This window comes from Elephas maximus, chromosome 15, assembly GCF_024166365.1.
Source record: "Elephas maximus indicus isolate mEleMax1 chromosome 15, mEleMax1 primary haplotype, whole genome shotgun sequence".
NCBI lineage: Eukaryota > Metazoa > Chordata > Mammalia > Proboscidea > Elephantidae > Elephas > Elephas maximus.
This window is the reverse complement of record NC_064833.1, coordinates 56678267-56695951: the sequence shown is the minus strand read 5'-3', so window position 1 is coordinate 56695951 and position 17685 is coordinate 56678267. Positions and strand designations below refer to the sequence as shown.

Here is a 17685-nt window from a genome sequence, read left to right as displayed (position 1 = left end):
TGCACAGTGTCACAAGGCTAGTAAGTGGCGAAGCTCAACATTGAACTCAGGGTGTTTAACACCAGAGTTTATGCTCTTAACCATCACACTAGCAACATCTAAAGAACTTAACCTTTAAATTTTCAAAGGATTGTTCCAACAGACATTTCTTCTGAAAGACAATATATCCCTTTTTTACTTTTTTCTTCTGTGAGCTTTTCTTTGACTTTTTCGGTTAGTGTTGAACTTGTCAATTAGGTTATTTCATCCACCTTCCTTGAGTGACTATTTCTATGTTAAATATCTGATTTTTTGCCCTTTGTTTTTGTCGTGTTTTCCCTCAGACAGAACATCCTTTTTATGAAGGACTATATGTAAAATAAACTAACCAGAAAGACCAATCCGTTTATGTAAAGCTTGATTTATTTATATAATACTTCCATCTTTTTTTTTTCTGTCTAGATTTCCTAACTTTTGTTAATTCCATTAAAAAGGAATATACTTACTTTTAAATGTACATAGATATATGTACATAATTTACATGATTAAATAAATTAAACTGAAAACATAATATTACCTTACCTGCTTCATACCCTGAACAGTACACAGGGTTTACATTTTCATGAACTGTTTTTTTCATAGTTTATCCAAATAGTTCATGAGCAACCCAAGGTAGTAGTCATTTGCTTTTTCCCCCCAGAAGCTCAGAAGAAGCAATTGGAAGAGAGTATAGAGCTGATCCAGGACGAATGTGTATCAGAGAATGCAGATCACTCTACAGAGGAGCCTGCTGAAGGAGGGCCAGATGCGGATGGAGAAGAGATGACTGATGGGATAGAGGAGGACTTCGATGAAGATGGGGGTCATGAGCTGGTAGGAACTAAACATTTGGTGTCCATACCCTTTGGATAACAGCATTAACATGTCAGCAACTCATCCATTCTAAAATAAGGATTAAATCATTTGGGGCTTATTTCTCATATACATATATTTAAGACAACACCAACACAGTGCCTTGCACAGAATAAGTGCTCAATTTTTTTATGCTAAATGAAAATATGGGGGAGTGAACAAAAGAATAGTAGAAATATTACATATGGGCTAAACCTAAAAAACCAAACCCGTTGCCATGAAGTCAGTTCAGACCCATAACGACCCTATAGGACAGAGTAGAACTGCCGCATAGGGTTTCCAAGGAGCGCCTGGTGGATTTGAACTGCCGGCCTTTTGGTTAGCAGCCATAGTTCTTAACCACTATGCCATCAGGGTTTCCACATATGGAATAGGTGTCACTAAAGTCCTAAAAGAAAGATTCTCATTCACAAATGCTTCATCATGAAAGGAACCCTGTGTTTGTGCAATTACAAGTAAACTGTAACATGTGTATAGTATCTTGGCAACATGAACATTTACTAGAAGATACAAAGATTCCTCACTTATTTGATAGTTCTATTCGCTACTCACTGTACAGCCAGCAGTTTTTTCTACAGCCAGCCCCTGTGAGGACTCTTTGGTGTGCGACCAGGCCACCATTTTCAGTGCCTGTGATGTTTGATGTTCAGTTTAGTCCATTTGGAAATTTAGCAGAGATTTGATTTTTTAAATGCTTTCTTTTCCCAATGTTGTAATCATGGTATTTCTCATTTCCAAATGTCCTTTCCTGCATAACCACACCAGGGATAAGATAAATATATGCTGCTGAGGAGGTTAATTCTCATATTTTATCAACCATGAAATTAAGTATACTATCTTAAAGGGGCTGACAAATGGAAATGGTGAAAGGGAAAGAATGTATGTGTGTGCATGTGTTGCCAACTCTCAAATATCTATGGACATATATCAAATTTGGCTTATCCCCAAGTATATCAGGTTCAAATATACTAGTATATATAAAAAACTGTTACTTAATTTCATTGTGATGGTTATGCTTTTTATTTTACTTAATAGTTTCAAAGAAAGCTTAATTTTATGAAATTCTATATTGACTTTTAACGTTTTGGCTCTGTTTAGATTACGTAACACCTTCATTTAAACCTTTCCAACATGAGCATTTAGCACCACCACCCCCTCCATCCCCACAAAAATCTGCATAGATTTAAGGGACTTGAGTACCTGTTTTTAGAATTGTATTGATTTCAGAAATCTGTTGAACAGTGCCTAGAATGAAGAACTAACAAGTTTCTCAGTTTTTCCATAGGCAGGACTTTAATTCGACAATGTGCTTTCCTCAATCCATTCTAGCCAGACTCTTTTCACCACCCCACTGTGACTGCTCTTGTAGAGGTCTCCAAAGGCCTCCATGTTACTATTTCCAATGGCTACCTCTTTGTTCTTATTCTATGACTTTTCAGCTGAATTTAATATAGCTGACCTCTCCCTTCTTCTGAGAAATTCTCCTATCTCACCAATTTCTCCTCGGTTTCCTATGCTAAACACTTCCCCTCCATACTTCCACTCTCAATGTTGGAGTACATAAGCCACCTTCTCTTCTCTAGCTAAACATTTTTTCAAGGTGATTTCATCAAATACCATAGCTTTAAATATTATCTATAGGCCAAAGATTCCCAAATCTATGTTTTATTCCTGACCTCTTCTTGGAACTTGAGACTCAAGTATTCAACTGTCTGTCTCCACATAGATTTTCAATAAACAGTTGAAACTTAACATGGTCAGAAACGTTCTTGATTTTTTTCCAGCCATCTTATTCCTCCCTCAGTCTTCCTCATTCTGCTAAATAGCATCACAGTTGCTAACACCAAAAAAAAAAAAACCCTAAGATTTATCTTTGGTTATTTTTTCCCCCTGATACTCGTATCTACAAAGCATAGCCCAAAAATAGATACACCTCCATTAAAATTACCTTGGCCTGAGCCACTATTTTCTCTCATCAGTCTATTCAATAATCTCCATACTGCTTATCGTGCCCAGAAAAGGGGTAAAAATCTTTCTAAAGTATACATCAGATAATTCCATTCTCTTGCTTAAAATTCTACAAAGCATTTCATCACACTTAGAATCAAAATTTCCAAGTGTGTCAATGTAAATTGTGATGAGAGTAGGTGGAAAATGACAGTAGCGATGAGAAAGGAAAACTCCAGATGCTGAGAGGAAAGACATCTAAAGCACAGGTATAGGGACTGACCTTAGACTGAAGAGGAACACTCTTCCACTAAAACTGACATAGTAGTCTGAATATTTGGAGGCAGGAGTTTGGGAGAGTTCAAGCACAAAACTATAGAAAGCCAGAGCTGTGATCACCTGTAGGGAGTGAGGAGGGCTAGGCAGCATCACAGATCTGAGTAAAATGAAGAATATTTGAAGAAGTTAATATGAAAAATATAAAGACTGGCAGTTAGTGAGACTAGGCAATTGAGGTTAGAGACCAAGTATTAGTAGAGCAGTGTGTTTGCAAACTTTAGTGTGCATCCGAATTACCTGGAAGACTTGTAAAAACACAGATTTCTAGGTCTCATTCTGAGAGTTTCTGATTTAGTAGGTCTGAATAGGGTTCAATAATTTGCTTTTCTAACAAGATCCCAAGTCATGTTGATGCTGCTGGTCTGGAGACCACCCTTTGAAAACCAATGCTATGTATGAGGCATCCATCTGTCCACCTCTGGAATTTTCTCCATTGGCTTTTATCAGCCCTGGTGGAAACATGGAGAAAGCAAACAAGTGACCGGTTCAGAGTTGGATTTTTGTCAGATAAGAGCAAAGAAAACAATAAATGGAGTTGGGGCTATAGTAAAAAGAGTGGCTGACCAGATGAGTCATGGAACCTAACCTTAGCAGGGAAGAAAGGGAACACAGGAGAGCACTGAGAAGGAGAAAATAGAGGCATGAAAGGAATACAAATATCTATGAAGTTAGGGATCAGAGAAAGTGGGACTAAATGAATAAGAGAAAAATGGAGGTTGTGTTTACAGACAAGTATTTCAGAGGTGTGACAGCTGTGGGTGATCAGAAGGTCCATGGAGTGGGTAATGGAAGCAGGATCAGAGCAAAGGTCATCATAGATAAAATGTTCAAGGAACTGAGAGGCTCAGATGTAGGATGGGTCATCTACATGGGCATGATATCATTCAGAAAATTGTATAAGAAATAAGAAAGTAAGACAGTTACCAAAAGTCTGTCTTGAAATAGAGAGCATAACCAATTTTAATTCCAGATCTGTCACTACCCAGTACCCAGACCTGTCATTACTCAACTGAATTACCTTAAATAAATAACTTCCCTGAGTCTCATCTTTCATATTTGCAAAATAGGAAGGTTAGACCAAAAATTTCTTAAATTCTTTTTGTTTGACCTCCCTGATTTTGCAGCCAAGGGAATAAATCCTAACAGTGGTGTCTGGTTTCTGCTCTAAGCATGCAGAAGGTAACTGATTAGAACTACAGCTGCCTGGAGGTGCTCAGGTTTTCTCTCACAACCCTTGCATTACAATTGGAAGTTTAGGGAGATAAAAGAATTAAATCCTATCTCGTATTTCATTTTGTTTCTAAGACTTGAACAATAATGAATGGGAATGGTTTTAACACTAAGTCCTAGCAATCTATATGGACAATCATGGCTTCCTCCTAGTGATTGCCAAAAGAAAATTCCCTAGTCTAATATCCACTTTTTCTTCCTTCCTAGACCATATGAACCAAATCACCCTTGATTTTCAAAAGATAAATTAGAAGCACACAATTCCTATGTGCCATAATGAAGGGCATGATAGATTTGAACTGCAGGGATACACATTTAGGTTTTTAACACATGCGTCAGGAAGCAGGAAGAGCTGAAATCCATGTCCAGTGACTGGTCAAGGAAAATCCAGAATGCCAGTCCAAAAGAATGAGCAGGAAACCAGAATTGGATCTGAACCAAGGGAGATACAGCAAAATGAACTGGTGGGACATCTAGTAAGTGGTGGATCCCTTTGTGGAGCATGTGAAAAGCTTCAGGCATGAGCACAGCCTAGCAAACCCCCTGGGGAAGTTCTACCTTGTTCTGTAGGGTCACTATGAGTCAGAATTGACAGCACACCACACAATATATATTTCATTACTACGTAGAAATCAAGATTTGAATTTATTTCAGAATTGAACTCTATGTACTGATACTTATACTATCAAAACACCGCCTTCCTCTTAATTCTGAATAAATCCGTTTACTGACTGACCTCTAATTGCATGGTACTGATATTTTTGCTATTGGAATAAATAAGGAAGGAAAAAATTTAATTGAGGATAAATGACACAGATAAAAATACAAAGCCAAATATGGTCAAGGACCATATGAGAGATCTAGTTTACAGAGGGAAAATCATATAAGCTTTGATGGTCAATAAAGACTTTTTTTGCAGAAATGGGACTGGAACTTTGTCTCAAAGTATGGCAAATTGAAGAAATAATACGTCCTAAAGTAGAGGAAGGTATATTCAAATCATTGTCCTCAAATTACTTTATGGAAAATGTATTTAAAACCCAAATGCATTAGACATCCCATGGCTAGATGATACCAAAAATCAAACCCATTGCGGTCAAGTCGATTCCAACTCATAGCAACCCTATAAGACAGAGTAAAAAACCCACCAAGACAGAGTAGAAATGCCAAATAGGGTTTCCAAGGAGTAGCTGGTGGATTCAAACTGCCGACCTTTTGGCAGCACAGTCCTTAACAACTGCTCTACCAGGGCACCAGCTAGATGTTAAAGAGAGAGAGAGATCAAGCAAGAAAGATATTTTTTAAAACTACTAGAAGCTCTTTTCTTCTCTTTACTCATATTCACTAAAGGCATAGTCTCATTTTACACAAAACTACATAATCGAAAATTAAAAGTGATTGGTGCCATAGTAGAAATAGTATACAAAAGTAAGTGCTTAGTACCCTGTTAATTCAAAAAGACAAATGAACTTTCCCTGGGGTATATGAGAAAAGAGGGCTCCTGTGTACATTTTCAGACATTACGAAGCTGCCAGATGCATTATGGAGCCTGAGAGAGGCTAGCTAACTCAGTATTTTCCAAAGTGAAGTTCCTGGCCAACGTGTATCCAAATACCTGCGATCCTTGCTGTAATTGTAGATTGTTAGGCCCCAACCCAGACCTAATAATACAGTTTATCTGGGGAAGAGGCCCAGAAATCTGTATATTTTGGAGGCTGAGGTTTGAAAGCACAGAGCTAAACCATGAATGCCCAAAGGAAACTGTAGTCAAGAAAAACATTTAAATAGATTAAAGGGAATTTGAGATCTTTTGGTTTGTACTTGTAATTACTTTTGCTTTTGCTGACTGCACACAATCAAATCAGGCAAATCTGGTAAGAATCCACAGTAGACTACCTAGCCGGATTGTGTAATACCTCTGCATTCAAGCTGAGTACCGTGTTGTAATACATCTTTCAGCGTTTAACAATACATTCAACAAAGGCGTGCATCACTTGGGCTTTCAGGCTATTGAATTTCTACGCACACAGGGAAGGTCTGCACCACAAATCCAATCCTACAAGTAGAAGAGAACTTGAAGCAAGCATTCTGAGACACCAATGAAAAACTGGAATGCATGGCGCGTTCTGATCAATATTCTCAGTCTTTCTTTATGAACAAGACCGACAATGTCGCCTTCTTTTTGAAACTTTTTGTTCCTTTCCTAATGAAATTTTCCACCCAGATGATTTCTCTTACCAACCTTACTTCTATCTCTTTTTATTGTCATCATTTGCGTTGAACACCAGCTAGAAGACAAACAAGAACTTGTGAGATGCTTTCCCCAAAGGTAGTGCCAGCTGAAATGGAGGTATAAATTATACATAAGGTCACCATGAATCAGCGCCAACTCAACGGCAACTAACAACAGCAACAACAAATAAACCATTAGGAAGCAAGAAAGTTTATAACCTTCTTGATTTGGGCATGTTTGGAGTTCATCATAGGTTGTTGTCCCTGTCCCCTGAGAACAGATATGGAAGGCATAAAGAAATCAGTTTCATAATTTGGGTGGAGGTAGGGATAGGATAAACAAAGTGCCAGTGACCTGATCTGGGTCTCCTGCTGCTAAGGTAGGAACGGCCAGGGTCATGCACAGCTAATTGACTAGCTGTTCTCAACAGGCCACAGAAATGGAACGTGGTCACAGCTTTTGCTGTGAAGCAAAGGGTGTGGTAGGGGACACTTATGCTGCTAGCTTTTCACCCTGGGATCTTGCCTCTTCAGAGCTCTGATCCTGCTGTAATAAGTTCTCCTCCTAATAAGAGAATTTCAGACTTCCTATTCTTGAGCATCTCTTTTGATTTCCATCATTTTTAATTAGTTAAAGGAGTCTGCCTAGCCCACTGGGAAAAAATTGTTTTTCCCCGAGACTGGAAGACCTAGTTGTCAAAAACATGATCTCCGTCTGCAGCCTGATAAAAGCAAGTTTAAGTCTCCATGGCTTTGTGTAAGCTACTTAATTGTGTCCTCACCTCAAATTTTTCACTGTAAAATGGGGCTGATAATAATATGTGTCTCAAATGGGATTGCTGTAAAGAATAAATCAGATAATGTCTTAAAAGACTATGTGTCTGACACAGGACAGGCATTCAGCTAAAAATTGCTGAGTCTGTATATTTTCATTGTACTGCATTTGTACCTTTTTTTGTATTATTCATTTCATTGTCCCCTTTTACTTCATTCATTTAATTTTTTATTTTTGTAAAGATATACCCAAGAGACTCGAAAGGAGTGACACAAACACACACATGTACACCAGTCTTTATGCAACACTATTCACAGTAGCCAGAAGGTGGAAATAACCCAAGTGTCCATCAACAGATGAATGGATAAACAAAATGTAGTACATACACATACAATGGAATACTACTCTGCCATGAAGAGAAATGAAGTCCTGATACCTGCCACAATATAGATGAACCTTAAAATCATTCATTTAATTTTGGTAACACTAAAGTTTTCATGTCTTTCCAAAGTGTGGTATAATTTAGGTCACAGTTATATTAATAATAAAAGAACACCTGCATAGCAGCAATACCTTGTCACTTGCTCAAAGTCTCTCCCACTTTTCTAAGGGAGCCCCAGGAAGTGTCTCACCTATTCTCAGGGACCTGTCTGGTTACACTAGTCTCCTGTGCCTGATGCCTGCTCACTTCTTGAGTACGCAGATTTGTCCTAACCTGTACTACTGCCCTGTGTGTGAGAACATTGCTCTCTGATGCTGGGGCTACCTCTTGCACCCAAAAATACAATGTCCAGAGGTTGAAGCCTGTACAGGTTCTTTTCAGGTCTCATTGTGCCAGAGAAGTTAGACCATGTTCCACATCAAAGCTGAAAGAATGATGCCCCTCTTCCCAGCTCGAGGTTGAAAGCTGTCACCTAGACCCCTGAACAACATGGCTTGAGGCCTGAAACCTATGACATCGACCATCAAGAAAAGCAGACACAGCTACTGCCTGGATCTTTGCAATAAATCCCAGCTTCTTCCCTTGCTCTCCTGTAGACTATTCACCACACAGCAGCTAATTTGATCTTGTTGAAACTTAAGCTAGGACACGTCATTCTTCTGTTCAAAACCTTCCAATAGCTGCTTGCCTCACTCAGATTAGAAACATAACTCTTCACAATGATCTGCAAAGCCCTGCATAGCCTGGCCCCTGTTACCTCTTCATCCAGCTCCCAGTGCTCTCCCACTCACCCCTCATCTGCCAGACTGGCCTCCACATGCACACCATTCATGCTCCTGCTTCAAGCCCTTTGAATTTGCTGCTCCAGGTCATAAAGGGCTTTGACACAGTGCTAGATGTTTGAAGATTATCCCATAAATTTCATGTAAATTTATTGGCAACCACCTGTACCTAAAAAAAGAATCAGTATGCAACACAGTCTGGTTGTCTGACACAAATTATTTTGGAGATAAAAATAGAGTGGTCAGATTTAGCCAATAAAAATGCAGAACACCCAGTTAAATTTGAATTTCAGATAAACAGTGGATAATTTTATAGTATAAGCATGTCCCAGATATTTTGTGGGATATATTCATTTATTTATCTGACATTCGAATTCATCTGGGATTTCTGGGTTTTATCCGATAGCCCTACATAGAAATAGGTTTGAACACTGACCCTGAATAAATTACTTAACTTCTTTCAGCCTCAGTATTCTCACCTGTGAAATTGGAATAATAATATCCAACTCATGGGGTTCTTATAAGAATTAAATGAGATAATGTATGGATGGCAAAGTCAAAGTAGCAATGTCACTTGCACAAAGTAAGCAAGTCAACTGTAGGTAACTGTTCGTTATTGCTATTATCATTGCATCCTTCAAATGAAGCTTTTATTAAAACATTTCTAGGAACATAGCCTTCAGATGGAACTTTGTATCTTTAAAGGCTCTAGGGATTCAAATTTGTTAAAAAGCAGTTTTTATTTGATAAGAAAGCCTTCGGGAAACAAATGTAATATTCTGAGAAAAACCATACTTTGCTTTCATCTTGTTAAAATTTTCAAGTTAGTTCTGACTCATAGCAACCCTAAGTACAACAGACGGAAACACTGCCCAGTCCTGCGCCATCCTCACAGTCATTGCAGCCACTGTGTCAATCCATCTTGTAGACGGTCTTCCCCTTTTTTACTGATCCTCTACTTTACCAAGCATGATGTCCTTCTCCAGGGACTGGCCTTTCCTGATAACAAGTCCAAAGTACGTGAGACAAAGTCTCACCATCCTTCCTTCCAAGGAGCACTCTGGCTGTATTTCTTCCAAAACAGAGCTTGTTTGCTCTTTTGGCAGTAGATGGTATATTCAACAGTCTTTGCCAACATCATAATTCAAAGGCATCAGTTCTTCTTCAGTCGTCCTTATTCATCATCCAGCTTTTGCGTGCATATAAGAAAATTGAAAAATTATGGCTTGGGTCAGGTGCGCCTTAGTCCTCAAAGTGGCATCTTTGCCACTTTTTAACATTTTAAAGAAGCCTTTTGCAGCAGATTTGCCCAATGCAATAATATGTCATTTGATTTCCTGACTGCTGCTTCCTTGAGTGTTGATTGTGGGCCCAGGTAAAATGAAATCCTTGAAAACGTCAGTCTTTTCTCCATTTATCATGATGTGGCTTATTGGTCCCGTTGTGAGGATTTTTGTTTTCTTTATATTGAGGTGTAACCCATACTAAAGGCTGTAGTCTTTGATCTTCATCAGTAAGTGATTCAAGTCTTCTTTGCTTTCAGCAAGCAAAGCTATGTCATCTGTATATCACAGGTTGTTAATGAGTCATCCACCAACCCTGGTGCCACATTCTTCTTCATATAGTCTACCTTCCGGGATTATTTGCTCAGCAGGCAGATTGAATAAGTATGGTGCTGCATCTGTTTGTTGAAACATCTCAATCGGCATTCTGTCAATTCCTGGATCCTTGTTTTTCACCAATGTCTGCAGTGAAGGTTGGACTTCTTCCTTCAGTATCATTTGTTCTCAGTCATACACTTCTCCTGAAAAGGTTGTATGTTGACCAAACCTTTTTGGTACAGAGACTGTCTATTCCTTCCATCTGTTTTTGATGCTTTCTGCATCACTCAATATTTTGCAAATAAAATTCTTCAAAATTGCAACTCGAGACTAGAATTTTTTCTTCAGTTCTTTCAGCTTGAGAAATGCTGAGCATGTTGTCTCCCTTTCTAACTCCAGGTCTTTGCACACTTTATTATAATATTTTACATTGTCTTTTTGAGCTGCCCTTTGAAATCTTCTGTTCAGCTCTTTTACTTCATTGTTTCTTCCATTTGCTTTAGCTGCTCTACATTGAACAGCAAGTTCCCTTCTTATGGCTTTTAATTTTAGTTTTTCTATAGATTTGCTTCCTGGCTCTTGTAATCTGGCCACCAATACAATAACACATGATCAGCTGAGGTTTTAAGGAATCTAAGCTTTTGAGAAGACTAATGCATCACATTTTCTTTAGTCTACCAGTAGCTCCTTCGTTAAAACAAAAAAAATAAAAATAAAACAGTGGAAACTTAGCAGTATTCCTGATATTATTAGTTGCTAAAGATTCAAAGAACAAGGCATAATGCTTTCTCATTTTATAGAGCCCCCATTGGGCAGAGGAAGGGATGCCACAGCCAGAAAAAGTAAACAGATATTTAAAAAGCAGTGTGATGCGTGTAATTATCACATGAATCATTATAATCGAGAGTGGGAAGTGAAATGACAGAGCAAATGAATCTGCATAGAAGTCACAAAGATTGTGACATTCAAACTGTTTCCTGAAGAATGAAAAAGAATGTGCAAAGCAAAGAAAGAATTGGATGGCATCTCAGACAGGGAGACGATAACATCCCAAGAAGGAAGGCTTGAAAGAATTTGGTGTCTATTGGAAAGTTGCTGGTTTGGTTGGCTAAAGCAGTGGTTCTCAGAGAATGGTCCCAAGACCGGCAGCATCATATCGTCTGGAAACTTGCTAGAAATGCAGTTTCTCAGAAATGCAGAGTCTCAGGTTCCACCCCAGACTCACTCAATCAGAAACTCTGGGAGTGGATTCCAGCAATCTGTGTTTTAGCAAGCCCTCCAGATAATTCTGATGCCTTCTAAACTTGAGAACCATTGGGCTAGAGCAATAGAGTTTTCAATCCTGGCTGCACATTAGAATCATGAAGAGTGCTTTTTAAAAAATACCAATGGCAGGGGCCTCAAAGCATAACAATTAAATCAGAATCTCTGGAGATGGAGCCCCAAGCCAAGGCCCAAAGTTGTTTTAATATATAACCAGGATTGAGAATCATTGGGATAAAGCACATGGTACATGAGGAAGAAAGGGCAAAATAGACACTTCACAAGAGAAGATACATGAATAGTAAGTAAGCATGTGAAGATTTGCTCAAAATCAAGTTTTTAGGAAGATACAAATTAAAATTACAATAAAACTACACAGCCACCACCAAAAAAAAAAAAAAACCCGTTGCCATTGAGTCGATTCCGACTCATAGTGACCCTATAGGACAGAGTAGAACTGCCCCACAGGGTTTCCAAGGAGCACCTGGTGGATTCAAACTGCCCACCTTTTGGTTAGCAGTCAAACTCTTAACCACTACACCTCCAGGGTTTCCACGCAGCCACCAGAGTGGCTAAATTGACTAATAACATCAAATGTTGGCAAAGGCGTGGACCCCTGGACCCCTCAAACATGGTTGGTGGGAGTATACAATGATATAGTCATGTAGCAATAATGCCTGGCAATTTCAGATGAAATTAGACATAATGAGCCAGTGTTTCAACTCCTAAATATTCAAGATAAATGAAAATATAGGTTCACAAAAGTACTTGTATGTCTATAGCAGCCATATTCTCAAAAGCCACAACCCAGAAACAATCCATATGTCCACCAATTGGAAAATGGATATAAAAAGTATAATATATTCATACAACAGATACTACTCAGCAATAAAAAGGAACAATTGATACACAAAACGATGTGGATAAATTGCAAAAACATTATGCCAAGTGAAAGAAGCCTTACAGAAAAGAGTATGTATCACATAATTGCATTTTAAAGTATACAGTCATGCACTGCATAAAGTTCATTCGAGCACCACCTGACCACATATACATCCATGGTCCCATAAGGTTACAATAGAGCTCAGAAATCCCGATCAGAGAACGGAAAGTAGAGGACATAACCAGATGTAAGGAAAACAACAGGGTCCCACACACACCACGTGAATCTCAAGTTTCTTCTACACAAAGCAATTGAGCTGCCAGACGTATAATAAATGGTACAGTACATATATAACCTATAATACATATGTCTTGATAGTCGTAATAAACGCCTGTGTTACTGGCTTATGTGTGTACTGCACTTTCTATCCCTATTTTAATGTGAACTTTTCCTACTTACAAATAAATTTACCATAAAATAGTGTATGCTTCGACTCATAGGCAGCAGCATCTAATCTTATATATCACCTGTTTCTTAAATATTGTAGCATTATCTCTCTTTTTAATTTTCTTTTGAAAATATTACCGTGATGTGTATCGTGATGTGTATCATGGCTCACAAACACGTCAAAACCAGTGATAGTGATAGCAGCAGGAAGAGGCAAAGGAGAAGTATTGAAATGCGAGTGAAAGAAAAGGTTATTAAACAACACAAAGATGGAAAATTAGTGAATGCTATTGCTCTAGATTTAGGCATGTTCCCACAACGTCCAAATCACATAACGTCCTATTTCACAGTCTGTAAGTATCATTAAAAAAAAAAAAAAATTAAAAAAATTTTTTTTTTTTTTTATGTATCATAGACATCAAACGACGCATGACAGCGCAATGGTTGCTTCCACGATGAGAGTCAGGGCCAGGGATTGGCTTTCTTGAAATGTTATTCTTTACCTTATCTTGGTAACTGTCCTTTCACTTTTATTTCAGTAATGAGCTCTAATATCACACCCTCTGGAAGCCTTCCTCCTATTCCCAGGTAGTCAAGTTCATCCTGGCAACTCCCAGAAACCTCTATTAGGACACTCAAGGCATTACTGCAATAACTTTATGTAAATATCTATCTCCCCAACTAGACTTAAAGCTCCTTAAGAGCTGGGTGTTGTCTTTTCATTTTGGATCCCTTGTGCATAGCACGGTATCCATTCTACCACATGGGGATGGATGTGATGGGTGGGTAGATGGATGCTGGATCACTTGATGTTCTTTGACACTATAAAATTGCTATGAGTCGGAATCAACTTTATGGCAATGGATTTGTTTTTTATCATACCTCTATGCATTTACACATGCTGTCCTCCCTACCTTAAGTAACTTTCTTACCCTTTGTTTTGTTTGCTTGGTGAACACATCTCTTCTCCTCAAGACCTTTGTCATATGTCACCTCTTCCATGAGTCCGTCCCTGAACAAGGACCCCAACCTGCCCTGGCACAGTTGAGTTTGCTTCTTTCCTTGGCCCACACTGTGTATATCTTGGATATCTCATAATACTTGACTCGTTATATTGTAATTAATGATTTCCCTTCTTACTGGCTCATTGAATTGTGAGTTTCTTGGGGTATATTTTAATTTGCATTTTTCCTTAGTGTAGTGCTCAGCATTAATAAATGTTTGTTGAAGAATGAGAGAAGAAAATGTCCTCAGATTACCTCAAACACTCAGCATTTTAAAGCACATTTTATTGTCTGTCATAATCAGATTGTGTTCTAAATATTACTTTCGTAGGCATGCCCTCTGTGATTTAGAGGATTATTATACAAAGCAGAGAAGCAAATGTCTTTGTTATAACTTATTCACCAGATCATTCAGGCAGCAGCCCGAGTCCTAAAGGCACTGAGGAGCATCAGTAGAAGAAAGCTTCAAACCAAGACATGAAAGTCAACACAGCAGTATTGACTCTGTTGTGTTGGTTTTCAGTGGTTCTGTATTATTACCTCCCATGAGTGATAAAAATGCAAATTTGAAGTAACCTGAATTTAGTTAGGAAAGATAGAACGTCCAGTTATAAAACAAACCAGAAAATAATCCTCTCTCTTGCTCCTGATCGGCAATTTTTTAAGCCAAAAAGTACACACACACACAAAACAGGAAGACAGAAGTTGGTAAGAAAATAAATATCAGAGGATTAAAAAATAAAGTATGTACAGACTAAGACAGATGCTATGATTTCAACTTCAGCATAGAGGACAATGTGGTCCTTAAAAAATAGGTGTTAGAGCTAAGGGTTTTTGAGATTTTAAGAACACTGTGATGTGCAATTTCCAAACTATCTCTAATAAAGTTAGAGACAGAATAATAAACCTAGAGTATAGATCCAAACAAAATGAAATATTTTCACCATCTCAGGGTTTCTATACAGCAGGAAGCAAAAGAGGAAGAGGAGAGAAAGATTCCAAAGGCCTTTGGAAATGGCAAGCAGTCCAAAAATCAGCCTTAAATATACAAAAAAAAGAATTTGTTTTCTAGAGATGCTACAATGTGCCAGAGGAAAATAGAGCAATCTTAAGTATTAATGCTGTCAGATTTTGAAAGGCTAATCATGAAAGTTTGAAAGGCTAATTATTATGTTGGGGAAATAAAATAACCCTGCCAACAAATAAACCCTTCCATTCCAATAGAGAATACAATTTTCACTGAGTAAGTATTAAGAAATTTACATGCATGTAAGGTAGCACCTGTTTGTCAGTTTCTCATACTGTAGTGGCATGTGTGTTGCTATGATGTATGATGCTGGAAGCTATGCCAGCAGGTCACCCAGGATGGACAGTTTTTAGTGGAGCTTCAAGACTAAGACAGGCTAGAAAGACCTGTAAATCTATTGAAAATTAACCAGTGAAAGTCCTATGGATCACAACAGAATACTGTCCAATATAGTGCTGAAAAATGCTACAACAATGGACAACAATCGTGAAAATGGTGCAGGACTGGGCAACGTTTCATTCTGTTGGACATGAGGTCACCACGAATGAATTGGAGCCAACTCGACAGCAACTAATAAATAACAACAAGGTAGCACCAATGGACTACAATGTTAGAATAAAATCTCATACATTTTATACAAAGCAGAAGAACAATTACCTCTATCTCATGAGAGAACCCAGAGCTTATTCCAGAGGTACATTTTCAGGTATTTACAAGTTATTTGGCCCACAACCTTGGCAATATCTCTACATTGTAAAAACTGGGGACTGGGCTTAATCCCTAGGGAGATTTACATCTGTGTCAAGGATTAGAGAAGGACCCAGGCTTACTATGTCTCCAAAGCAAGGCTCTAAGAAAAGGGACAAGGAAATACTGGTTTCTTTACACTGTGTTTAAGCGGAGAAAGGCGTTTTCATTTACCCATACAAAATACAAGTATAAATTTATCAATTCAGTTCAAAGAAGGATTATTTGGGTTTTGGACTCAGATGAACCGGCCTCGTAATAACTGTAGGACCTTAGGCAAGTTACTGAGTCTCCGAGGTTCACTTCCACATCTGTTAGAGAATGTTTTTGTGGGTTATAGAGAATTCAATAAAATAACGTTTATAAAAATCCTCTCCTATAAGTATTTAATGTATGGCAAACTCAATCTCTCCCCTTCAAGGACTTTTGTGAAAGTGCCAGTTTTAAGAAATTTTAATAACTTTGAAAGGAAAAAATAGAAATGATCTGATTACAATGCTTATACATGTCTCCTATAAATTTCATCGCCTTAAAATTCTAGCACATTTCATTAGCAATCTTGTCTCCCCCATCAAGACATTCTTTTGAGGTGTTCTCTGTTGAGTTGAGGTGTAGGAGTTTGGGATGCCAGGCAAACACAGAACTATTTGAATTCTCAGAAAAGTTACCGTGATTTCCAGTTTGAAGGAAGTTATTTTCATTTCTACGGGAATACTAAGAAAAAAATATATTGTCAGGAAATAGAGTATATAATTACCTTACTTGGGGAGGAGACTTGTCTATGGTTTACTTAGCCATACATAATCTGATTTGACAAATTCTAGGTTTTTGTGCTTTAACTTTTGGATCCCACTTCACTTCTAAGCCCTCACCTGGTACCTTAATCTTCTCACTTTGACAAATATACTCCTCCATACAAAGAGAGAACGCAATTTTTTATTAAGTAAATCCCGTATGGGAAAGATTCCGGTGACGAAGCAGTAAGCATGCGTGTATAAGAGGAAGTTCTATGGAGTGAAAGTTTCTAAGTAGTTTATCATTTTAACCTAGTTGGTTTTGCTGAGGTGTGGGAGAAAGGGGAAATGGAAATAAGCAGAAACTCACAAATGGATTTTGTGGAAACTAATTCTGTGAATAAATAGGGGCAAGTACTTCTGTACAAAGTAAGAAACGATTCATACCAGCAGAGGTTCCAGAATTTCTTTATATAGGAGTAACCTGGGGGGCGGAAATCTGGTTTAATATGCAAGGAGTTATGTTGAATAAATATAAAGATACATATAGATACATCATGCAGTTACCGCCTAGGCGATAAAGGTGACGCAATTTCAGATTTAACATTTTCTATTCCAAATGCCCATAAAACCAAAATCAAATCTGTTGCTGCTGAGTGGGTTCTTACTCACAGAGACCCTGTAAGACAGAGTAGAGCTGCCCCTTAGGGTTTCCAAGTGTATAATCTTTATGGAAGCAGACTGCCACATATTTCTACTGCAGAGAGGCTGGTGGCCTCTAACTGCTGACATTTTGGTTAGCAGCCAAGTGCTTAACCAGTTTATTCCTTTATCTAATTGATCTTCTTTTGAATGCAAACGTCCCTGCCTACTCCAGCTCATCCACGTGGTTTGCTCAGAATGCCTATTTTTGTGCCAATGAGCAGAAACCCAGACCACAGTTCCATCTTGTCCAGTCAAGCAACATTAAATCAATAAACTCTTCGAAGATTCTGAAAGGAAAACAAGTCTTTCTCTAATTATAAATTATACCTAAATCCCAAAGGACAAAAATCTATAAGAAAGAGAGTCCCAGTGACATTAAGAGTTTTATGCAACAGAATAATAATTTAGCTTTCATTTAATTTTTCCTTCAATTCTATTTTTATTCCTTCAGTCAACAAATACTTACTGAGTGATTACTTTACCCTGGCACCATTTTAAGTAAGTGCAGTATAAAAAGCAAAGAATAAGAAAAAAAGCCCTCGCTGGGCAAGGGATGGGATGGGGGGGAGGGGCTTCCTTCTCAGATGGAAGCTTACATGCCAGTTAGAAACTTACATTTTAAACATTCTTAAACCT

The 17685-nt window shown here is 38.1% G+C and overlaps 1 protein-coding gene across 1 annotated transcript in view; it reads left to right on the top strand.

Annotated features, from left to right (window-relative positions):
- The window catches only part of RALYL (RALY RNA binding protein like), a 441360-nt gene that overhangs the window by 405170 nt on the left and 18505 nt on the right, over positions 1-17685 (top strand). The window contains exon 7 of the mRNA XM_049854428.1: positions 680-852. Coding sequence (XP_049710385.1) covers positions 680-852 — 173 coding nt within the window. The remainder of the gene's footprint in view (positions 1-679; positions 853-17685) is intronic.